This window comes from Microcaecilia unicolor, chromosome 10 (genome assembly GCF_901765095.1).
Source record: "Microcaecilia unicolor chromosome 10, aMicUni1.1, whole genome shotgun sequence".
Taxonomy (NCBI): domain Eukaryota; kingdom Metazoa; phylum Chordata; class Amphibia; order Gymnophiona; family Siphonopidae; genus Microcaecilia; species Microcaecilia unicolor.
The window spans coordinates 147025064-147050800 of NC_044040.1; the positions used below are offsets into that span (position 1 = coordinate 147025064).

The window sequence follows — 25737 nt, forward strand, 5'->3', positions numbered from 1 at the left end:
ATACATCATGATATGTTCTATATATGTTATGTTCCATGAATATTATCATGTATGTATGCACCTTAACGCAACACCATCTGTAATTCTACTACCCGGAAATGGCAACCGCCATTACGGCAAATGTAAGCCACATTGAGCCTGCAAATTGGTGGGAAAATGTGGGATACAAATGCTACTAATAAAATAAATAAAAAGTAAAGGGGATAATGGACAACATTGCTTCCTTCCCCTTTGCAATGAAAAGGGAGAGGAAGTGGATCTGTTTACAGAAATAGTAGCCAGGGGGTTGTTGTAAAGTAATTTTATCATATTCAGAAAACCATCCCCAAAACCAAAGCAATAATCCTACTACCACTACTACTACTATTTAGCATTTCTATAGCGCTACAAGGCGTACGCAGCGCTGCACAAACATAGAAGAAAGACAGTCCCTGCTCAAAGAGCTTACAATCTAATAGACAAAAAATAAAGTAATCAAATCAGTTAATGTGTAAAGGAAGGAGGAGAGGAGGGTAGGTGGAGGCGAGTGGTTACAAGTGGTAACATGTAAATCCCTGCCTTTTGAATCATAGATCTATCAAAATTACTTAACGCACAAAATACTGTAGCCAAAACTATTACTGTGCTTGTTATGATCACGTAACACCTTTGTTAAGAAGTTTACATTGGTTACCAGTTCCTGCATGGAGAGTTTTTAAGACTGCTCGTATCGCATTTAGTACACTACAGGGGAATGCTTTCTCAGCATCCAATGGGATAGTAACATATTGTTCAGATACCGAGTTAGCATAAAACAGAAGATTCCAAAATAATCTGGAGTTATCATAGGGAAGACGATTGGGAGTAAATCCATTTTGATTTCTGTGGATAAACTGAGGTAGGAGTTTATGTAAATGAGAAGCAAGGATATTTGCATATATTTTGTTATCAATATTAATTAGGGAAATTGGCCTAAAATTTTCAACCTTATTATGATCTTTGTCAGGTTTGAGTATAATCACAATAGTGGACTCTAAAAGGAGCCTTTGTAAGAGAGATCTTTTAGAATTAGATTATAAAATTGTAGTAGTTTAGGGACTAAGATTTCTGAAAAGGCCATGTAGAACTCAGCATTAAAGCTGTCTTTACCTGGTGCCTTACCAGTGGGGAGAGCCTTAATGGCTGAAAGGATTTCTTTTTCAGTAATTTCACTATTCAATTGTTCAAAAAGAGAGGAAGAGAAGTTAGGAGGGGATATTGATGTTGTGAACTCTTGAAAAGCAGAGAGTGAAAATTTATCTCATGACTGTAACTTTTTGTAGAAATTCTGATGTGCAATTGCAGGATCAGCGGTGTGGGAAACACCATTAGAATCTATTATTTGTGGGACTCTCAATCTGTTGTTTTTGGATTTCAAATATTGGGCTAAGAGATGGCTAGAATTTTTATTTTCTGTATAAAATCTTGATTTTGGTGAGTGAATGCGTGAAATGGCTTCCTAAGAAATAAAAGAACTATTCAAGGTTGTTAAAACACATTCAGACTGTAAAATATTGCAGGAAGACCTTAGGAAATTGGAAGACTGGGCATCTAATGGTGGAATTAGAAAAGGTTCAAAGAAGAGCGACCAAAATGATAAAAGGGATGGGACTCCTCTGCTATGAGGAAAGGCTAAAGAGGTTAGGGCTCTTCAGCTTGGAAGAAACATGGATGAGGGGAGATATGATTGAGGTCTACAAAATCCTGAGTGGTCGGGAGTGACATACCAGAGGGGGCCCGAGGGAGTTTGCTGCTCAAATCTTTGCGGCAATTGTGGAGGACGGTGCTCCCCCTTTGGGGACAAAACAGCAACAGCAGTGTGTGGTTGCCTCTGGGAGGAAATGTCTCCTTTAGACCAGGAGATGACAACGCGATTTTTCGATCCTTGCAGGAACAAGGTGTGAATTTATGTTTCAACGGTTTTTATTGATGATAATAAACAGCGTGAACATAAACAGGAAATTCAAACACTTTGTGAGCCTAGGCACAGGTCACAGTTTCATACATATATCGTAACTGCATCATCAATATTTTCTAACATCTTTTTCTCCCCCCCCCTCCCCCCTGTTCAGTTTACAGCATTTCTATTGAGTATACCTCAAAATAATGCATCACTTAATCCAATTATACATCATCTCCTATCATGATGCTATCAACATTGGGCTATCATAGACTGGTTTATCAACGGTCCTCGTCCCCCCCCCCTCCCTCCCTCCCCTCTCCCCCACTCCCCCCCCCCCATTCCCTTAATATACCTTCTGTTGGTTCAAAGATTTTCTCAGCAAACATACCTTAGTCACAATCTTATTAACCAAAACTTACGCTTCTCCCATTCCTCCCTCCCAACCCCCCCCCCCCCCTTGTTGCATGGTTCCTCCTTATCTCGACCTATCTTCTCCATTTCCCCATGGAAGCCCATTAAGCACTTGACTTCTTGCCTTCGGTGAAATCAAATTTATGTACTGTCCCCACACTGTCAAAAACCGTGCCTGTCTTTTTGGTGTTACTCTCGCCCCTCTCGCTTCCCATAACATTAATTGATGCATTTTATTTCGCCAGTACCAGTAAGAAGGGGGGGTGTCTAGTATCCAGTGATTCATAATACACTTTTTCCCCACTATACAGGATTTGCTCAGAAACAGTCTTTCTCCCTGTGTCCCTACTCCCCATTGTTCAGGCACACTGAGCAGCATTCTTTCAAACGTAATTTGGACTGGGCATCCGGTAACCTCCCTTACAAATTGGCCTATTCTCCTCCAGAATGCCTTTATGGTCACACATTGCCATATACAGTGCGATAAATTTGCGCCGTCCTGTCCACATTTTAGGCATCCATCCGTTTCTGCCACCCGTGCATGAAATGCCCTTCTGGGAGAGAGGTATGCCCTATGTATCATTCTATAATGGCACTCTTGCAACTCTGCACTATATATTACCTTCTGCATGCCCCTCAATGATTGTTGTAAGTGGTGTTCAGAGATATTCCTATGAATTTCAGTTCCCCACTTCATCGCCACCTCAATTACCCTCCTCCGTGGTAGCCCTTTCTCCAGCTCTCTAACAAACCAAGATACAGAGACCTGCCCCAACGCATCCCCTTCCAAAAACTCCCTCAGCTTAGTCTCGAAGCTATGAGTTAATCCTTCCTTTGGGATGCTAAGTATGTAATGGGCAAGCTGATGATAAGCCAATATCCCCAATGGTCCCCCTGAGCACTTACGTTGGAAGTCAACTATGGGTATCACAGTATTATCGTCTCTGAGGAAGCTTCCCAATAGTTCCACCCCTTGACCTTGAAGCGCCCGAAACACTGCATTATCACTGCCCGGTGTAAAATCCTTATTCCCAACAAGAGGTAATAGTCTGCTAACCGTTGGATCCTGACCCCACCTTTGTACCAGTTCCCGCCACACGTGCCATAGCGGTCCCAGCAACATACTATCTTTAACTTTTTCCGGCAGTTGCCCTTTCCTTCTAACATGAAGTAGGTAATTCAGGTGCCAAGGATAGAAGTATGCCCTCTCTAGATTCACATCCGTGTAGGTGTTTGTATCAAGGATCCAATCTCTCAGATGCCTCAACAAACATGCCTGATTATAAATCCTCATGTCTGGAATGCCTAACCCTCCCTGCCTCCACTTTCCTAGTAGATATTGCCACTTCATCCTAGGTTTTCTACCAGCCCAGCAATACTTCACTACTAGTTTTCGCAAAGCTACCAGCTCTCGCCTTCCCAGGCGTAACGGTAGCGCTTGTAGTACATAAAGCCATCGCGGGAAAAGTATCATACGAAATAATTGTATCCTGCCCATAAGGGACACAGGTAGCCCAGCCCAACGGGCTAATTGCTCCTGAGTATCCTTTAGTAATTTAGCGACATTCAAGTCATAAATTTGTCTGATGTCCATAGGGAGCTGTATTCCCAGATACCTAAAGGATCCCCTTGCCCACCTTATCGGGAATCTATCTCCCCACTCTCTCTCGAGTTCTGCATGACTAGCTAGTGCTTCAGACTTCAGGTAATTCAATCTGAATCCCGAATAGTCCCCGTACTCCTTTAAACTTTCCATAAGATGTGGCAAAGATCGGTTTGGATCAGTGATTAATACCAGTAGATCATCCGCGAAGGCTGCTGTTTTAAAACTATAATCACGTATCTGGACTCCCTTAATGTCAGCATTGGACTGGATTTCTCTGAGAAGAGGGTCCAATGCCAATATGAAAAGTAGAGGCGACAGTGGACATCCTTGTCTCGTGCCTCTCTTTATTGGGAACCAGTCAGACCGTAGCCCATTAGCAAATATCTGAGCCTGCGGATTTGTATACAAAGTTCTTACTGCCCTCGCAAATGAGCCCCTGATCCCATAGGCCTCCAACACTGCAAACAAATAAGTCCAATCAACTCGGTCGAACGCCTTTTCGGCGTCGAAACTAATTAGCAGGGCTTTGCTCCTATCATTTCTTATTTTTTCCAAGGCAACCCATATTCTACGCATATTCTTAGCTATGACCCTCCCACATGTGAACCCCACTTGTGAGTCTATAATTAGTGATGGTATACATCTGGCTAGCCGGTTTGCCAATATCTTTGCTAAAAGTTTTAATTCAGTGTTCAGCAACGATATTGGTCTATACGAGTCTGGTTTATCAGTTGGTTTACCTGGTTTTGGCAATACACTGATTTGCGCTCTATTTAGGTGCCTAGGCAACTGTCCTTGTTGTATGTTATCATTAAATACCTCGGTCAATACAGGACTGATCTCACTATTTAGAAGCTTGTAAAATTCATTCCTCAAGCCATCCGGCCCCGGTGCCTTCCCTAATTTGCTCCCTTTAATTACCAGAACTACCTCCTCTTCTGTAATAGGAGCATTTAGTACCTCTGCATCCTCTTCTGAAATCTGTGGCAGATCCACACTATGAAGATAAGTCTCGCTAGGTCTCACTAGGTCTTTTTGTTTTGCGTATAGTCTGCCGAAAAAGTCCCCTAGTATTTTAACTATACTTTCATCTGTATTTACCCGTATACCCGTTCTATCCTCCATTACAAGTATTTTTTTGGCACTAAAGCGCCTATGAGCGATTCGAGCTAGTAGTCTACCACTTTTATTAGCAAACCTATACAGCTTGTATTTATAATATATGTTTGTTTTTTGCGCTTGCTCATGCAAAAGTTCATTAAGGGCCTGTTGCGTCTCCAATAACTGTCTTTTAAATCTTAGTTCATGGTGTACCCCATATTTCTTCCGCAGCGCTACTACCTGTCTTTCCAGCCTCATCACCTCCCTATTCCTAGCCCGTTTTTTAAATGCTAGATAGGATATTATATCCCCCCTTAGGACCGCCTTCCCCGCTTCCCAATAGAGTACTGGATCGATCTTATGTTTTTCATTGTTGTTGCTATAATCTCTCCATTTCTCCACCAGGAAGGGCAAGAACTGGGGGTCACGGTAAAGATACGTTGGAAACCTCCAAGATCCTAGTTGATATCCTCCCTCTCCTACTTTAATTTGAACTCTCACCCATGCGTGGTCAGAAATCGTTATGGGACCTATCTGTGCCTCCTCCACTTTTGTTAGTAACTCTCTAGAAATCCATATATAGTCTATTCTAGATAACGTTTGGTGTGCCCTGGAAAGATGCGTAAAATCTTTGTCTACCGGGTGTAATATTCTCCATGCATCTACCAGTTCTAACATGTCACAGATTCTGGAATTACCTCTCTCCTTTCTGGCCAAATCCCTCCCAGTTGGTTGAGACCTATCCCAAGTCGGGTCCAATACATCATTCAAGTCTCCTCCTACCATTAAAGGTATATCACCCAGACTATGGATTGTGCGTGTGATTTGAGTGACAAACTTCTTATCATAGGTATTGGGTGCATATATGTTGCATAGCAGAAGTGGCTGTCTCTCCACCACCACCGAAGCCATAACATATCTCCCTCCTCTATCAGCCACCACCTTCTTAACCTCTACATTCAAGTTTTTCCTTATCAATATCACCACTCCCCCCTTTTTCCCGACTGCTGGTGCATCATACATCTCTCCCACCCACCAGGTTTTCAACTTCTTATGCTCATCCCTTGTAAGATGTGTTTCCTGCAAGAACGCTATGGACACTTTTTTATCATTCAGCATTTTCAGGATTTTTTGCCTCTTAATCGGCGAGTGAATGCCCCCCACATTCCATGTTATGCATTGCAATGTTGTCATGTCACACCTCTCTCAGTTTTGTGTCTTACTTGCAAAGCTTTACATACACTCTTCTTTCTTACACATAGAGAGAGCGTCCCAGCCTCCGCCCTCTCCTCCTTCCTGCTTCTTTGGGCCACCTCGAAATTCTCTTTCACACTTCTCTCCTTCCAATTCCATGCATACAAGGGTTTCCTCCCCCCTTCCCTTCCCCCTCCCTCCCATCCTCCCTCCCTCCCCCCCATATCCCCTTCACCCTCTATACCCACCATCTGTCGTCCCTTGCCTATTGGCAGAACTTCCTGATTTCCAAGGCTAGGGCGCCTCACGTATCTGTGATTATCCCCACCCACCCATTCCGTCACCAAGGCTTATTTCTCATCAAGTTTCTGATATTTAAAACTAGGTAAACGGAAAAGTCTCTTCTGCACATATCCTTCGCGAATACCTTCAGTTCTCTTCAGACTCATAGCTGTGCCAGCCCTGCACTGTGCCAGTTTTCATTTGGCCAGCTGTAGTCCTCAAAAGACCATGCCTGTTAGCCCAAACAATCACATTTTTCCGCTTTGCTTACACTTGACGCACAATATCTCCCCAGTGGAGATTCAAACAATCACTGTCTGCATCCTTCATGACCGCTGTTCCTCCTTCTTCGCTCTGACAGTAATTATCTGCCATGCCAAGTGTCCTTGATGCTTCCAGCAACTGAGCCAACCATAAACTTTCAAAAAATTCAAACAACCAAAGTATACAACTGCTTTTCTCCCGATACAAGCCAGCCAGTCTTCCTCATAACTGGCTACCTGCTTCACTTGTATACCAACAGTCATAGAGTCCAAACATGACTTTACTGCGCGTTTGTATAAAACCAAACCATCTCCACTGAGGTTTTTTAACCTGTGACCAATGTTCATTGTTTTCTCTTCTTTCCTTCAGAAAGCTTCCTTTTTGCCTCATCCCTCGCGCTCTTTGGCTAGCATCCGGTCTACATATTTAGTTGCCTCCTCCACTTTCTCGAAGTAGACTGCTTGACCATTTTCCAGCAGTTTGAGCTTAGCTGGATATAGAAGGCTGAATCTGTATTTAAGCCCAACAAGTTTGGTGCATAGCGGTGCAAAGCCCTTTCTTGCTGTGGACACTGCAGTTGAATAATCTTGGAAACAGAGGATTTTTTTGCTTTTGTATTCCAGTTGCTTGCCTGCACGCAGCTCTTGTAAGATGAGCATTTTATGGGCATAATTTAAGATCCTCAGGATCACCACTCGAGGCCTGCCTGTATCCTCTCTCCTCTGGCCAAGTCTATGCGCTCTCTCCACCCTTAATGCTGTTGTCAACTCCTCATTGTTAAGTGCCGTCGGCAGCCATTTTTCTAAGAATATACAGAGATTCCGCTCAGGCAGGGTTTCAGGCAGCCCCACGAGGCGCAAATTGTTCCGTCTCGAACGATTTTCGAGATCGTCGAGCTTTGCCTCCACCTCTGCCAGGCGTGCCCGCATTCTCGGGTGCTCCTCTGAGACCTTTTGGATATCCTCCTCCGCTATCCCGACTCTGCGCTGCACTTCCTGAAGCTCGGTAAACAGTTGCGTGTGCCTCTCAGTCAGCCCTTCTAGTTTGTCTAATATTAATTGCAATTTATTACCCACCGCTTGTTCCACCGCTGCCCTCACCTCTTCCGTGATTTCTGCAGCCCATGATGTGCCTGGCGACGGCGATGCTGGCGCGGCCCTGTCCGCCATTTTGTTCTCCGCGGCGCGGGCTTTTTCTTTAGGATCTTTTCGAGCCGCTTTCGCTGCCATCCGCGCCTCCTCAGCCGCCACTTCCAGCCAATTTATGTGTTGAGTGTCTGTGCTAGTATTTGCTTCAGTTTTTGGGTGGGAGTTCGTTTCTACGAGCGCCGATTTAAATATGCGCCCCGGAGCAGTTCTGTCTCACGTCTTCACCGCTCCATGCCTCCACCGGAAGTCCTCACAAGGTGTGAATTTATTGGACAGCGTAATAACAGAGGAGGGGACGTTAATGTCATATAGGGTGTTCTCTGCGAAATGCGGGCAGGGGGCATCCACGTGGTTTGCATATGGGCAGTTGGCCCATTATGTAAAATCCCTGCCCAATGGTAGCTTACGCCCACAGTTTGGGAGGCACTTCCGAGAGCTACTTGAGGGTGATGCGGCAGGCCAGATATCGGTCTCTTGGTTTTATGATAGGCTGGGCAGGCAAGCGCTGACAAGGGATGTGACGGAGGTCGCGAATAGGTGGAGTATAGAATCCGGAAAAAATATATCGGCAACCCTAGCACTTGCAGCGCTATGGAACACTACGAATGTGGTGTATGGGGCGGAGCTGCAGGAGTGTCACTTCCGAACTATCCACAGAGCCTATTTTTCTCAGCGACAAGCTTTTCGTGCCGGAGTAGTAGATCAACAATATTGTAGAAAGTGTAAGCGGATAGAGGCAAACCTTTTTCATGGCATTTGGCAATGCAGGATGATTTCTCTATTTTGGACAAAGATTGAACGTTATCTGAGTACAATGTTAGGGCGAAGAATCAAGATCACTTTTGAAAGAGCAATATTTGGCGCACCCAGCCTGTGGTTGGGAACAACAAGGGGGGAGAGTATGTTCCTTAGGAAGGCATGTTTATTAGGGAAGAAATGCATCCTCTCCTATTGGACTCAGGATTGCCCACCTTCTTTCTGGCATTGGAGGAACAGGCTACATGAACTGCTAACCTGGGAGGCTAGAGGGGCAGGTTTGTCACCAGGAAGGCAACGGAAGTTCCTTGCAGTGTGGGGGGGGGGGGTTTCTAGAAGACATTTCACCAAGGGCGCGGAGTAACATTTTGAATACGCTACCGTGGAATAACAATATCGGTTGTAATTTTGATTTTCAAGTTCACACCCCTAATAGGGATAGTTCTGTAGTTGGGGAGCATTGTTGTATGTTACTTTTGCTGACCGGTTGCTACACTTATAGTTGATTGTTAAGGCAACGGTGATATGGGAATGGCCACCAGGCTACCATATTCAGACCTCCAATTGAATTGGTGGCTTCAATTACGCCCAGCTGGCTGGCAGCCAGGCCCAGTACTGAATGTTGCAGCAGCTACCTGGGACGGAACCCGGGACACAGATATTTGGGAATAAGCAATGAACTATTATCAGTAGCAAACTCTGTGTAGGTGATGACATTTCTAGACTGGGAGGGAGGGGAGGGAAGGGGACATGTTATTATAAAAGTTGATGGTGGTTTTTCAAGTTGGAAAGTATCTGTTTATTATACTGTTGATATAACAACTCTTCGATTCCATGAATACTGTACTTGATGGTCATCAATAAAAATTGTTGAAACATAAAATCCTGAGTGGTGTAGAACGAGTAGAAGTAAATAATTTTTTCTCATTCCAAAAATACAAAGACTAGGGGACACTCAATGAAGTTACATGGAAATACTTTTAAAATAAATAGGAGGAAATATTTTTTCACTCAACAAATAGGTAAGCTCTGGAACTCTTTGCCGGAGGATGTGGTAACAGCAGTTAGCTTATCTGGGTTTAAAAAAGGTTTGGACAAGTTCCTGGAGGAAAAGTCCATAGTCTGCTAATGAGACAGACATGGGAAAGTAACTGCTTGCCCTTGGATTTGTAGCATGGAATGTTGCCATGATTTGGGTTTCTGCCAGGTACTTGTGACCTAGATTGGCCACTGCTGGAAACAAGATACTGGGCTAGATGGACCATTGGTCTGACCCAGTATGGCTACTCTTATGTTCTTATGATTCCCACTGTAGCTCCTTGTGACATTGCGCAAGTCACTTAACCCTCCATTGATTCAGGTACAAAAACTTAGGGCCCCTTTTACTAAGCTGCGGTAGGCTCTACACGCGCCCAACGCGCACTAAAACTGGCTTACCGCCCGACTACCGTGTGCCTTTTGCGGTAATTTCATTTTTTGGTGTGCGTCCGCTATGCATGTCTGAAAAATATGTTGTATTTTCAGACGAGCGTAGCGGACGAGCGCCAAGTGGCATCTGATACGCATAGGTCCTTACCATGCAGATTCCTTACCACTAGGTCTATGGCAGGCGGTAAGGTCAAACACCCAAAATGGTTGCACGGCAATTTTGATTTTGCTGCACGTCCATTTTCGGCAAACAAAAAGGCATTTTTGGTACATGCGCTGAAAAATATTTCTGCACGCGCCCAAAACTCACGCCTACACTATCGCAAGCCACGTTTTACCGTGGCTTAGTAAAATGACCCCTTAGATTGTAAGCCCTCTAGGGACAGAGAAAGTACCTGCTCATAATATGTGATTGTTCTCTGCCTTGAACTTGATGGTTAAGCAGATTTACATGTCAGAATTAAATTTTAAGTGTTTTAATTTTATTTTTAAACAGAAAACTGTATAATATCAGTTCTTTGACAGGCTTTTACAATGTCATTCAAATCCCTAACAATTACAGACTGCCAATAGAAACCAGTCAAAACTCTTGGTTCCTGTTTGTTGATAATTCAGCCCCTCCCTTCTCTTCCCCACCTCTCACCCCACCAGATAATGCTTCATTGTTCAAATACTTCAAAAAGGTTCCCAGTCTTTTTCAGACTTGTCATATGCCGTATAAGAATTTTAAATGTTTTAGGGGTCTTTTACAAAGGCGCTCTAGTGTTTTTAGCACATGCTAAAAATAAGCATGCATTAAATGCTAGAGACGCCCAATATGGGTGTCCGTAATGTTTAGCTCAAACAAAAAATGCTAGTGTGCCTTTGTAAAAGGACCCCTTAGTGTATTGTCAGTATGTTGTTATTTATTGTTTAACTTTTTATGTTTTATTTGTGTGTACAGTCTTTATTGTTGAATGTTAAATTATTCATGGTCCAAAATTTTATGATAGGCAGGTTATAAATCATTTTCAAATAAAATTAAAATTAAAAATTTAATTTTTAGGTGTTCGAGGTAGGGATGCACACAAAAGTGAAGGATCTATGCCAGAACATTGCCAACAAACTTCAACTCAGCTCCTGGGAAGGATTCAGTCTCTTTGTGAAGATCATCGATAAGGTATCTCTCAGGGTCTTGCATCCCTGGTGCACCATTTTGTCCTGAAACCACAGAACCCTTGGTGGAATGTGAAGTCCCTAAATCTAGATAATATGTCTGCTCCCATCCTCGTGTGCTGTGATCGTCAATTGTTATGTAATATGTCTATATTTAGCCTGGAACAGAGCCTGGTGTGATAATGAAAAACAGAGCAAAGGAAGATGACTAGGCCTAAAATGGCCTAACAGTGGAGATGGTAGAAGCTAGTACTTTGGCAGATTCAGAGCATGCTTAGGACTGATACGGTGGGCAATGATTGAAAAGAGTTGAAGGTCAGGAAAAATAACCTACCTGGGGGCAAGGGGAAGGGGGAAGCTGATGTTTGGTTAAGACTTGAAATTTATGTCCCTACCTATCTGAAATGGAAGAAGTGTAACTGGGCAGATTAGATGGGTGTATTTGGTCTCTTTTTGCCATTATTTAGTGCATTAGTATAGCACCACACATACATATATACTTTTTCTCTCTCTCCTTCTCTCACCCCTTCCCTTCTGCTTTCTCCCCTGACTACCCTGTACTCTGATTCTAACTACCAGCACTGCGTGTCTAACTCACTCTCTCTTCACAAAACTGTGGGAACCCTTCCTGGGTGAGGGTTGCTAACACAACTTTCCCTCAGAAAAAAACAGCATCTCCATACCTCTCTCCTCTAGATACATAGATATCCATTCTCTCCTTGCCTCCTTCACCCTCTTCTCCAAATTTGGCACTATATAGACTTACACTCCCTGCCTACACATCTTTAATCCTTTTCCATCTTTAATCCTTTTCTCACCATATCTTTCCTCCATGGATTTCCACTCCTTCCCTCTTCGTCCCTCATCTTGTCTTTAACATGAGGAAATTGCTAGTACTGGTCATGGGTGTGGCTGCAAGGAGAGCAAGAGGACAGTAGTCAGTGGTCTTGGGACCAGTTAGGAGGCAAGAGAGGAGGGGGACTGCACTGAACTTGGCCCAGCTTCCTCTTCCTGTCACTGGCCCACCTTAATGGACCATCTTAAGGCCTGTGCAATATGATGGCTGAGGGATTTCCCCTAGTCATGAGGGACTAGGGAATGTTGTCCCATGTTTTCTCAGTCTTTCTCATAGTCTGTTCAGATAATCCTGAAATTTGTTTGCTTTAGTATTTCATAGCTTTTGTTGGAAAAATCAACAAATGTACTTGAGCAGAACATGCCAATGAGGTGTTTCTATGAATTTCTGTAAACTATACCTGAATTTATCTGAAATTGAACTTGTATTTTGTAACTTATTTTTTTTTTAAGCTTACCCTTCTTTAAGTGCTCAGCCTCTAATTCCTACATAATTTAAACAGTTTTACAGGGGTTCTTGAAACTTTTTTTTTTTTTGCAATTTGCAGCCTTCAACTCTTGCTGGTAGCTAGACAGATATTTTCATAAAATATTCTCCACCTTCCTTCACACTTTCCCCTTCCCACCTTGTTTGATTTCCCTTTTCTGCCCCTCCCTTTTGTTTCTCTTCCTGTCCCTTCATACCTTTTACCCTCCTCCCTGTTCACTTTACACCACTTCATTTCTCTCTTCTTTTCCTCCTTTCCTTTCCCATCTCAAGCCCTCAATTTACCCTTATCTATCTTTTTTGTTTAATTTTAATATAATTACAAGGAAAAAAGGTAGGAAAAAATATATAATAAAGCCAATATAACAAAAAGACACAACCATTTAATCAAGCCCACATCTTGGGGAACATCCTACCAGTTGAAGGAAGTTTAACTTAAAGAGAAAAAATTAAAATACCACAGCACAGAAATTAAAGTAATTATCCTAGAACTTTTTAACTATCCTCACCAGCAGAAATAACATTCTAAGCAAGATCAATCACCATTCACAACTCCCTTGATTGGCTTCCCAACCAAAAAAGTCTCAAGCTGTAAAGGGTCCAAAAAAGCATATCTCCTGATACTCAGCTCTATTCAACCAGCCAGGGACAGCTCTTGGCTGGTTAAATGTCACTTAATTGACTATCCAGGAATATTCAGTAGGAGATTCAGCACATCGCCTGCTAAGTTTGGCAACCAAATTGGGCCGCCAAAATAGCAAGTCTATCTTTGGCTGGTTCAAACTTAACTGGCCTGCGCTGAATATTGGCTTGGCCGGTTAAGTTTAAACTGGCCAAAACCAAACTGGATATTCTATGCCAGTCACCAGAAACAGCCCAGCATTGAATATCTGGGCTCAGCGCCAACCACAGAAGGCAGCTTGGCTAACTCCCGCGGTCTGAATATCGACCCCATAGTAATTACTCTCATACTCTTACATTTACGAGGAAACTTAAGAATGAAGGTAGCACCAATTGCAATCACTTTAGACTTAAGCTAAAGAAAGGTTCTTAACTGTATAGCATGAGAGAAATCTGGAAATAACATAATAGCCTGTCCACAAAATAACACTTTTCATAGCAAAATGAGCTTTCAGAAGTAGCAATTTCTGTTCTTCATTGTAAATTAACCAATAAAGGTGCATGCTTAGTAATAACATTTTGTGAAGACTCCAAAAAATGAGATACATCTAAACTATCAGAAGTATTTAATACATCAATTCCTCCCTTTTTCCTATTCTCTTTACTTCTAGGTAAGTAATATGCATTAACACATTAAAAACATCGAAATTAGGCAATTGCAATATATCTTTCAAGTACATTTTAAGCAGTTCTATTGGAGATAAATAGTGAGTCACTGGGAAGTTTAAAAATTTCAGATTTTGTGCCCTGGCTGCCACAGTGGAGTGAACAGATTTCAACTGTGAGTCACATTATAAACTTTGTTGCTCTACTGCAGTAACCTGACTGACAAGTGTCTTCAGAAAACAGAGAAAATTTAACCAAATTGTCCTGTAATACTTTTTGTATTGCCATACTGGGACAGACTGAAGGTCCATCAAGCCCAGAATGCATCTTGTTTCCAACAGTGGCCAATCCAGATCACAGCTACCTGGCAAGATCCCAAAACAGTACAATACGTTTTATGCTGCGGGCACTGTTTTTGGAGATCTGATCAAGCTTCTACAAGTTTCTATAAGTGAAGCGCGAGTGATAGAATAATTGCCTGAGTGAAGGCAACACAGCAACTCGTAGCTTCCAAAGATAAAGAGATAAGTTGAATATATACTTGTCCTTATATTGCCTTGTTGGACTACAACAGTATTATAAGTTTTTTTAAATAGAAGACTTTAAACCCCGTGAATGCACAGAAGAAAAAATCACACTTAAAAAGAGTGATAATCACAACAAAATATTTAAGTATATTCACCTAGTATTGTTTATAAGGTAATTCACAAAACGCAATTTCTGTGCATCACAGGTGGTTGGGGGCAGTCCATGATTACATCCCGTCACGAACAGATTGGCCCAATACAAGCCAGACACGCACAAGTGTCTATGTGACCGTATGAGACGCCTCTTTATTCTGTTGTGTCAACCAGCTCTCCTTTTTTGTCTATTTATGTATCCTAGAAATAAGCAGTGGATTTTCCCCAAGTCCATTTTAATAATGGCTTATGGACCTTTCTTTTAGGAAGATATCCATACCTTTTTTAAACCTCGCTAAGCTAACTGCTTTTACTACATCCTGTGGCAACAAATTCCAGATTTTAATTACACATTGACTGAAGGAATATTTTCTCCGATTCATTTTAAATTGACTACTTTGTAGTTTCATTGTATGCCCCCTAGTCCTAGTATTTTTGGAAAGAGTAAACAATCGATTCATGTCTACCTGTTCCATTCCACACTCATCCTATATAATAATTCTCCAACGTTCTGACTTGCCTGGGACCGTGGCTCATTCCAAGTTGGTCTGCTAGGCTCCGTAGATCAGGCTGACATCACCGTAGCCATTATGATGTCAACTTCAAAACCCGGGGGGAAAAAAAACATGCCTCACAGCTGATCCATGTCCAGAGGAGAGTCGCTGGACATGGGTGGCTGGAGGGGGGGCAGGGGAGACAGGAGGGTCGCTGGACATGGGTGGCTGCAGGGGGGGCAGGGGGTCGCTGGACATGGGTGGCTGCAGGGGGGGCAGGGGAGAGAGGAGGTTCGCTGGACATGGGTGGCTGCAGTGGGCGCAGGGGAAGAGGGGGGTCGCTGGACATGGGTGGCTGCAGGGGAGCCGAGGAAAATCTTGCTAGTGCCCATTTCATTTGTGTCAGAAACGGGCCTTTTTTACTAGTTACTTTATAGACCTCTATCATATCTCCCCTCAGCCCTCTCTTCTCCAAGCTGAAAAGCCCTAGCCTCTTTAGACTTTCCTCATAGGGAACTCATCCCATCCTCTTCGTCGCCCTTCTTTGTACCTTTTCTAATTCCCCCATGTCTGTTTTGAGATACGGTGACCAGAGCTGAACACAGTATTCGAGGTGCGCTACAAAGGCATTATAACATCTTCATTTTTGTTTTCCATTCCTTTCCTAATAATACCTAACATTCTATTTGCTTTCTTAGCCGCCACCACCACACACTGAGCAGAGGATTTCAACGTATCATCAACAATGACACCTAGATCCCTTTCATAGTCGGTGACTCCTAATGTGGAACCTTACCTGACGTATCTATAGTTCGGGTTCCTCTTTCCCACATGCATCATCTGCCATTTGGATGCCGTCTCCCATGACTCTCCAGTTTCCTCTGGAGTGTTTCATGACGTACTTTGTCAAATGCCTTTTGAAAATCCAGATACACAATATCGACCAGCTCACCCATATAGTAACATAGTATATGACGGCAGAAAAAGACCTGCACGGGCCATCCAGTCTGCCCAAGAAATGTGCCACTTTTTTGTGTATACCTTACCTTGATTTGTACCTGTCTTTTTCAGGGCACAGACCGTACAAGTCTGCCCAGCACTATCCCTGCCTCCCAACCACCAGCCCCGCCTCCCACTACCGGCTCTGTTATCCAATCTCGGCTAAGCTCCTGAGGATCCATTTCTTCTGAACAGGATTCCTTTATGTTTATCCCACGCATGTTTGAATTCCGTTACCGTTTTCATCTCCACCACCTCCCTTCAAAGAAATTTAATAGATTGGTGAGGCAAGATTTCCCTTCACTAAATACATGTTGGCTTTGTCTTATTAATCCATGCTTTTGCTCTGTAATTTTGTTCTCTATAATAGTCTCTACCATTTTGCCCGACGTCAGGCTTACCGGTCTATAATTTCCTGGATCACCTCTGGAACCTTTTTTTAAAATTGGCGTTACTTTGGCCACCCTCCAATCTTCTGGTACCATGCTTGATTTTAAAGATAAATTACATATTACTAACAATAGTTCTGCAAGTTCATTTATCAATTCTATCAGTACTCTTGGACTAGAATGCCCTCTTGGGGGAGGAGATAGAGGCAAAAACAGTGATGGAATTTTAAAAGATATGGGATAAACACAGAGGTTCCCTAATTAGAAAGACAATGGTATAAAAAAAAATTAAATGACCTCATGGTTTGTTGATCTGTTTAGTGGTGCTTCAATGGCAGCTCCAGCTGTGAGGTCAGTGCTGGGCAGACCTTTATGGTCAGTATCCTGTATATGGCAAGACAGATCAGGATGAGCTAGAGTGGGCTTTGATAGCAACTCCAGTGGTTGGAATGTAAGGCCAGTGCTAAGCAGACCACTACTGTCTCTGTCCTATATATGGTAAGACAGATCAGCATAGGCTGGGATGGACTTTGATGGCAACTCCAATAGTTGGGACATAAGGCCAGTGCTGGGTGGACTTCTATGATCTATGTCCTGAAAATAGCAAAGAAAGATCAGGATCAAGAATGCTTATTTTATACCATATTCATTGTCAGTTTAATCATGAATTGATAATGAATGTGACTGTTAGGCAGACTGGATGGACCATTAGGTCCTTATTTGCTGCCGTCTACTGTGCTACTATGTTATATTTAGTGTGTGTAGATTAGCTTTAACTCTAACCTATCAAACACACATTTAGGTTTTTATTTTTTAGACTCCCATCAAAAGTATCCTGGCACTTGTAGTATAAAAGACAAGTCTACAATCCTAGAATGCTTACAGATTTGATTTAAGAAAGTGGGATTGGATCAAACAGAAGCTCATTGACAGCTTTGCTAAGATCCCGTTTAACACCTTCAATATGTTTTCTTTCTTCTAGGTGCTCAGCCAAAATAACAATGAGTATTTCTTTGACTCTTTGAGACATCTCTATGATTGGACCAGGCGCAATAAACCTATGAAGGATGGTGAGAACCAGATTCTCCAGTAATATAGATACACTGGTCTCAGCATGCATCTATCATTCTTAATCATTGTGGGTTGAGGGAGAAGGTAATACTAAGCTGCTAGCCTGGGTGAGGTGTTTCAGAAATCTCTTTCTTCATTATTAATTGGATTTCATGGGGTACTGCAGTCTCATACATCGGTTATACTTATCTGTTTTTTGAGATGCTTATACATCTGCCTTGTTCTTACAGGAATGCCTGTATCCATCAGTTACCAGCTGTTTTTCATGAGGAAGCTCTGGATGAATGTACTTCCTGGGAAAGACCTGAAGGCTGATAGCATTTTCCACTATCACCAGGTTTGTAACACTTTACATCAGTGGTTCCCAAACCTGGTCCTGGAGGCACCCCAGCCAGTCAGGTTTTCAGGATGTCCACAATGAATATTCATGAGAGAGATTTGCATGCACTGCCTCCACTGCATGCAAATATCTCTCAAGAATATTCATTGTGGATATCCTGAAAATCTGACTGGCTGGAGTGCCTTCATGATCAGGTTTGGGAGCCACAGCTTTACATAAGAATACAAGAATTGTCATACTGGGTCAAACCAAAGCAGAACTGCCTAGGGATCCCGATTTTTGAGAGGGAGATATTAGAACATGTCCCCAGCCCCATCCCACTCTGCCTTGGCCTCGCCCACTCTACTTCATGGCTCCACCCCCTGGCACACCTCAATCCCACGGCCATTCCAGAAAATATTTTATTTACACCAGTGACAGCAGGGATGGGTAAGAGGGAGTGTTTCAGTTCACTCTATTACACCCTCGATCTAGCATCTGTTCCCGCGAGGGAGCCTCAGCCCTCTCTCCCCTCCCCACTTTGAGCTTAAGCCCACTCCAAAATTGTGGCACTGGTTGAACTGCTGGCGAAGATGTCCAAGCCCTGCTAGCTGAAGAGGTCCACTACATGAGCCCCCTACCATGCTGTTTGAGCAATGCAGCAGTTGGCAGTGTGCTTCAGCCTCTGATGCCAGCCCTCCTGCATATGCTCAGTTCAGGCACTTGAAAATGGAAAAAAAGATGATGCATTTTTATTGGACTAGCCTAATACCTTTTTCAATTCACTTTCAGAGGCCAAAACCACCTCTCTCAGGTCAGAACAGTATACTGCTGTTATGGTACCCTCTCCTGACCTGAGGAAGCAAGTGTTAGTCTCTGAAGGCTAGTCAAAGATGTATTAAAAATATTCCAATATAAAGGTATCACCTTATTTTATATTTTGTGGGGTTTTTTGCATTTATTAACCTTTATTATCACAGCTACCATGTTACTTTACCCTAAATTAAAAATAACCCCCCTAACCCCCCCTCCCCCCTATTTACTAAGCTTCACTAGCTCCTGTTGTGCACTAATGCTGACACAGCCCTTTCACTTTGAATGGGCTGTCGACATTGTTGCATGGCAGCTGCTAGCACAGCTTAGTAAATAGGGGGTAAATTATTTTCTCTACCTTTGTTGTCTGGTCATTTACTTTTTCTAATTGTGTTGGCCCCAGTCTCTTGTTTCGGCTTTCCTTCGTCTTCTTGTAACTCTCTTGCCAAGGTTTCCTGTCTATTTGTCATTTTCCTCTCTCCTTTTTCTTTGTTTTCTTCAATTTTTTTTCTGCCTCTCTGTCCAGATTTATACCCAGTCTTTAATTTTCCTCTGAGCAAAAGATTTCAATATATTGGGCTAGATTCTATATATGGCAGCTAAAAAAAATTGGCTACAAAAAAGTGCTATTCTATAAGCCACGCTTAAAGTTAGGCATGGTTTATAGAATAGTGCTTATGTGCAGGAGTCGCACATACATTTAGGAACTAATGTATGCACCAATGAAAACATGGTACAAATGCCCATGCCTAAATTTACTCACATAGTCTGCATATTCTATAATTGTGCATATACAGTGCACTCCATTTAAGTGCACGTCGGATAAGCGCATGCTCTGTTTAACTGCATGCCGTAATTCGGTCCCATTTTTGGCGCCATCGATTTCTATGGGGACAAACTTCGGTTTAGCGCACCACTGATAAGTGCAAGATTTGCTTATAACATAGTAACATAGTAGATGACAGCAGAAAAAGATCTGCACGGTCCACCCACTCTGCCCAACATTTTTTGTGTATACCTTAACTTGATTTGTACCTGTCTTTTTCAGGGCACAGACCGTATAAGTCTGCCCAGCACTATCCACACCTCCCAACCACCTGCCCTGCCTCCGACCACCGGCTCTGGCACAGACCGTATAAGTCTGCCCAGCACTATCCCCACCTCCCACCGCTGGCTAAGCTTCTGGGGATCCCTTCCTTCTGAGGAGGATTCCTTTATGTTTATCCCATGCATGTTTGAATTCCGTTACCGTTTTCCTCTCCACCACCTCCTGCGGGTTTAAGACCGCTCCTCTGCAGGAAAGACTCCGCATAAGCGCACGCACGGAATATGGAAGCCGATTGGCGTGTGACAAAGGGGTGGTAAATTTGAAATCTCGTTGGTTAACTGCCACAGGCAGAAGAAGCAAAAGAATGTTCTTAGAGTGTACACTGGAGTCGTCATCGTCGCCGCGTCACTGTAAGACTTTAACACTGGCTGAACAAATAGAAGTTCTCAAAAAATTAGAAAACAAAGTCAAGCATCTGTTGCTAAAGAATATGGTGTCAATCCCAGTCCAATTTCACATATCTTGAAGCAGAAAGACCAGCTTCTGGAAGACTGGCAAAACAGTACAAATCCACACCGTAAACGAAAACGGGCAGGAAAAACTGAGGAGGTAGAAGATGCTCTTCTTCGGTGGTTTTCTCAAGTCAGGAACAGACAGTTTCCTGTCAGTGGTCCACTGCTTATGGAGAAAGCTAGCTGAAAGTCTTGGACTAACTGAATTCAAAGTCACTGTTGGATGGTTGGAAAGATGAAAGGAGAGGAACAGCATAAAATTCAAGAAACAGCATGGTGAAAAACAAGACGCTGATGACTTTGGTGCTGAAAATTGGGTTGTTTCAGTTCTTCCTACCATCTTGGAGTTTGCACCTCGTGAGATTTTCAATGCTGATGAAAACAGTCTCTACTGGCGAGCGATTCCTGATGGAACACTTGCATTCAAACAAGCCGAAACTACAGGAAGTAAAACGTCAAAGGACCGACTGACGATCCTCCTCTACTGCAATATGGATGGGTGTGAGAAGTTGGAACCCCTCATCATTGGAAAAAGCAAACAGCCCCGTTGCTTCAAGAATGTTAAGCGACTTCCTATGTCATACGAGGCTAACGCAAATTCATGGATGACTGGGGAAATTTGAAAGCAGTGGCTAAAGAAGTTAGACACTAGAATGCAGGCACAAAAGCATCAGATTTTGTTACTTTGTGATAATTGTGCTGCACACAGTGATGATGTCAGGCTGTCCTACGTCGAGGTGGTCTTCCTGCCACCAAACACTACCTCTCTGATCCAACCTATGGATCAGGGCATAATAGCCAATTTCAAACAACATTATTGGGCTCTTGTGCTACGTCGTCTGATGAGCGTTATGGATAAATGTGCTGTTGAACTGGCTCGTAATCTATCACTGTTGGATTCCCTACATATGCAGAAAGAAGCCTGGAATCATGTTACACAGGCAACCATTGTGAACTGCTACAAGTGGGCAAGCTTTGTTAGGGATCTGGAGAGGGAAGAAACAGATGCAGCTGTTGCAAACGTGTCAGATGAACAGGCTATTGAAATCCCAGCCGGTGTTGCTGAAGAGGAGTTTCATCACTATGTAGCTGTCGAGGGAGGACGTACATTAGTTGAGTTCCTGTTTTACACCAGAATACCTGAAGAAGTCAGCGCGCTCCCCAGAGAATGGGGAAGAGAAAAGGCAAAGCTGTGATGTTGTCCTCCTCGAACACGGCTGGGGTTCCCATCACTTCTCAGCGTACTTTGGAGAGATTCGGGGTCATAACGTCGGGGATATCAGTTCCTGCTTCGGGGAACAGCAAGGCTTTATCACCAAATCTCAGTGGAGAGGGAGCGACTTTGAGTCCCCCTGCTGGCACGACCCCTCCAAGACCCGGAAACAGTAACGCTTCGCTATGGAGGTCGACAGTGGAAACGCCCGAAGTGGGTTAGGATTTTCATGCGACCCGAGGAGGTCCTGGCGCAGCATCGACTCCGGATAATAAACCAACTGGGTTCTTTTATATAAATTCTTTTAACTCTATATTTGAATACTCATCTTATTTCAAAAAATTGGACCCAGGGGTTGGTTGTTGTTAGCGTCCGAAATGCACATTTCGCCCTTCCCCAGGCTGTCTCAAGGACTGACCCCTTTTGCCATCTTAGCGCCAGCTCTACTTAAATAAGCAACTGATTTAAGGGTTATTCCCTCGTAAAAGAAGAAAAATATATATATATAAAAAATGTGGCATCATGGTGAGCCGATGAAGAGTTGTGTGCAAGTTCTATTGCCATAAAGTTGAGTTGGTAATATGCACAGCTGAGGTTCCTACTACTACTACTACTATTTAACATTTCTAGAGCGCTACCAGGGTTACGCAGCGCTGTACAAAAATCAAAGAAGGACAGTCCCTGCTCAAAGGAGCTTACAATCTAAAGGACAAGAAGGACAAGGAGTGCAGACAGTCAAAAATTGGAACAGTCTAGATTACCTGGGTAGAGGTACAATGGTTAGGTTCCAAAAGCGACATTGAAGAGGTGGGCTTTGAGTAAGGATTTGAAGATGGATAGGGAGGGTGCTTGGCGTATGGGCTTGGGGAGTTTATTCCAGGCTTAGGGTGAGGCGAGGCAGAAAGGGCGGAGCCTGGAGTTGGCGGTGGTGGAGAAGGGTACTGAGAAGAGGGATTTGCCCTGTGATAGGAGGTTACGGGTAGGGGCGTAAGGGGAGATGAGGGTAGAGAGGTAGTGAGGGGCTGCAGATTGAGAGCATTTGTAGGTTAGTAGGAGAAGCTTGAATTGTATGCGGTACCTGTTCGGAAGCCAGTGAAGTGACTTGAGGAGGGGGGTGATATGAGCATATCGGTTTTGGCAGAAGATAAGACGCGCAGCCGAGTTCTGAACGGATTGAAGGGGGATAGATGGTTAAGTGGGAGGCCAGTGAGGAGTAGGTTGCAGTAGTCAAGGCGAGAGGTAATGAGAGCGTGGATGAGAGTTCGGGTAGTGTGTTCAGAGAGGAAGGGGAGAATTTTGCTGATGTTGTAGAGAAAGAAGCAACAGGTCTTGGCTGTGTGCTGGATATGGGCAGAGAAGGAGAGGACTACAAGAATATTCTAATGATTGGATGAATATATGTGGTTGATAGATGAACAGAGGAGAGGGAGTCATTGGTAATATGTGAGGATATAATTTCTGGACTCCCACTAGTGGTTAAATTAACAATTAGCCGAAGAGACTTATATTTAGTGCATAAACAGTAGTCATAATAATTTTATATTTCTAGATTGCACTTCCAAATTTAGCCCAAATGCAATTCATAGCATTTTTTAAAGGTTCAATTAGTCTTTAACCCAAAGAGCTTATCTTCTGAGGGGCCCATCTTTTTGAACAAATTTATGGAAAGAACCAAAACACATAACACCACCAAAACACACTAACTGTTCATTAATGCATCAATACATCCACTTCTGAACTTCTATCCATACCTTTACCTATTCACCCATACCTTTATTCACAGAAATATGTATACCATATGTCTTCATGTCTTAACATTGCCCTTTTAGCTTCCCGTAGTCTCTTTCCAATGTTTCACGGTTTTGTTCCATTGTTATATTCCTTAACGATACTTTGATTGTCTCGCATAACTCTTCACAATGTAATCCATAACCAAGTTGTAACAAATTGTATTTCCATTATTCATAATATATTGTAAGCCACACTGAGCCCGCAAAAAGGTGGGAAAATGTGGGATACAAATGCAATAAATAATAATAATAATAGTGTAAGCTTGAATTAGAGCCCTGTGCTAATGTTCACACATGGCTTCCTAATGCAAGTATGACACACACGTTTTGCTCCTTAATGCAGTAACTAAATTTTGTTTATCTTGTTAGGCACACTGGATGGACTGTTCAGGTCTTTATCTGCCGTCATTTCATTTACTATTCCCTATTTCAGAAGGGGACTAAAGGGGGAATTCCTCAAGTGCGGTAAAAGATCGCCTTTTCCCACAACTTGATTTACCTCCGGATTCAGCTACCTTTGAGCTCCCAGTACCACAGGTTGCTGAATCATGGGTTACGAGAATAACGCTGCTTGCGAGCCACCTCACCCATGGCCTAGGGGCATCAAACAGTACTCCACTAGAGGGAATAGGGGAAGTTGCCCCCTTAATCCCCCAGTGATTCCCTGCCCCCCCCCCCCCCCCAATTACAAACTGGCAAGAAAACCCAGTCTCTGTGACAGCGCTGGGAAAATACATGTTTATTTTTCTAAAATGGCAAAGATAAACATGTATGTGCCAGCAGAAAATTGTTAATGGCTGGTTTTCAACATGTTGAAATCTTCAATGGGGGTTTTTTTTTCGAAAATATATGTTTATGCTGCTCCCTCTTGGCATATAAACATCTATTTCTCCTATATTTTAGAACAGTCTCTGTATCAGCAGATTCTGTTCTAAAATACTAATGAAACTTGAGATGTCCTATCGTCTAATTTCTGACTTCTACATCCTATCTAAAATGGGGCTGCCCACATCTAGCTTGCGTCACTCTGGTTTAAACTGGAAAGACTGTTACTTATAAATCACAAAAAGAAATTGACTTGTAGTAGAAATAAAGATGCAGTATCCAGTTTCTATCAGCTGTCAAGCAAAGGTACTATTCAATATAAAATCTGTGAGCAAGTAATTGGCTATAGGACTTATTCTATAAAGGTTATGCTCCTAAAATTTATACTCCTAAATTTATAAATTATGCTCCTAAACTTCCCCATCTAAATTTATGCTCCTAAATTACGAGCCTAATCTATGCTCCAGAATAGATTACACTTGTAAATTTAGGAGCATATACTTAGAAGATTCTATAAATGGCGCCTAAAACATTGGTATGGAAATCAGTGCCGACTAAGCGTATTCTATAAGTGGCACCTAGATTTAGGCATGATGTATAGAAAACACTTAGTTGATATCCCAGCACCTAAAACTACGTGCATCCATTTACACCAACAAAAACATGGCTTAAATCTTGGCTCATAGATTTAGGCGCACTGGGCCATATTCTATAACTATATGTGTAAATTTTAGAACACCCACAAAATGCCCATTTCCCCACCCCCTAACCACCCACTTTTTTGGTTGCGCGCTTTAGAAGTTGGACGCACTGCATTACAGATTATGCTTAGCGAGTTTATTTTATTTGTTTCATTTGCATCCCACATTTTCCCACCTATTTGTAGGCTCAATGTGGCTTACATAGTACCGGAAGGCATTTGCAGATTCCGGTGTGAACAAATACAATGTGATGTTGTGGTAAGATAAAGTTCATATGGCAGGGCCACATTAGGAATCGTAGAGCGGAAGAGTTGTGTTATGTTCATTACGTGCTTTAGTTTTCTTGTGTAGCCGAGATCAGGCATTTAAGTTGGATCGGAAGGGTATGCCTTTTTAAACAGTATTTTCTGGAAGTTTAGGTGGTCGTTGTGTGTGTCAATTCTAATTATTGCGAATTAGTGCTCATTATTGCTTGTTATGTGCTGTTATCAACGCTGATTGGTTGTTAAACCAATTATGTGCGTTGTTACAGAATACGCTTGGATTTCAGCGCGGATCTCTAGGCATACTATCTAGAATTCAGGCGATAACCTTTATAGAATAAGGCCCTATATGAGCATATCTCTCATTCCCTAGCCCCCATGGCTTACTCTTTTACACCCAAGTACCTCCTCCAAATGCTCACTCTTTCATTCTGTGGATACTACCCTAGCCCTGTTTATACTACCAACTGATGGGTTTGTGCAGTCATCAGTCATTTTAATCTTTGCAGTACTGGTTCTCTTGGGGTTGGGAACAGTATCAGAGTATTAGGGATGTGCTGTCATTTTATTTCTGGAACACAAGAAAAAACATATGACGCATTGTTCATTTTCCTTTTGTTTTGATTTTGGCCACCATTTTAACTTAGTTGGGACATTGGAGCCAACTCTGTGGGTGCTGTGGGTGCTTGAGCACCCCCAATATTAAGAAAGTTCCTTGTATGTGT

The 25737-nt window shown here is 42.8% G+C and overlaps 1 protein-coding gene across 3 annotated transcripts in view; it reads left to right on the plus strand.

Annotated features, from left to right (window-relative positions):
• MYO7B (myosin VIIB) overlaps positions 1–25737 on the plus strand; it is a 390666-nt gene that overhangs the window by 344559 nt on the left and 20370 nt on the right. For all 3 annotated transcript variants that reach the window (XM_030215810.1, XM_030215809.1, XM_030215811.1), the window contains 3 exons: positions 11157–11270; positions 17440–17527; positions 17759–17865. In XM_030215810.1, coding sequence (XP_030071670.1) covers positions 11157–11270; positions 17440–17527; positions 17759–17865 — 309 coding nt within the window. The remainder of the gene's footprint in view (positions 1–11156; positions 11271–17439; positions 17528–17758; positions 17866–25737) is intronic.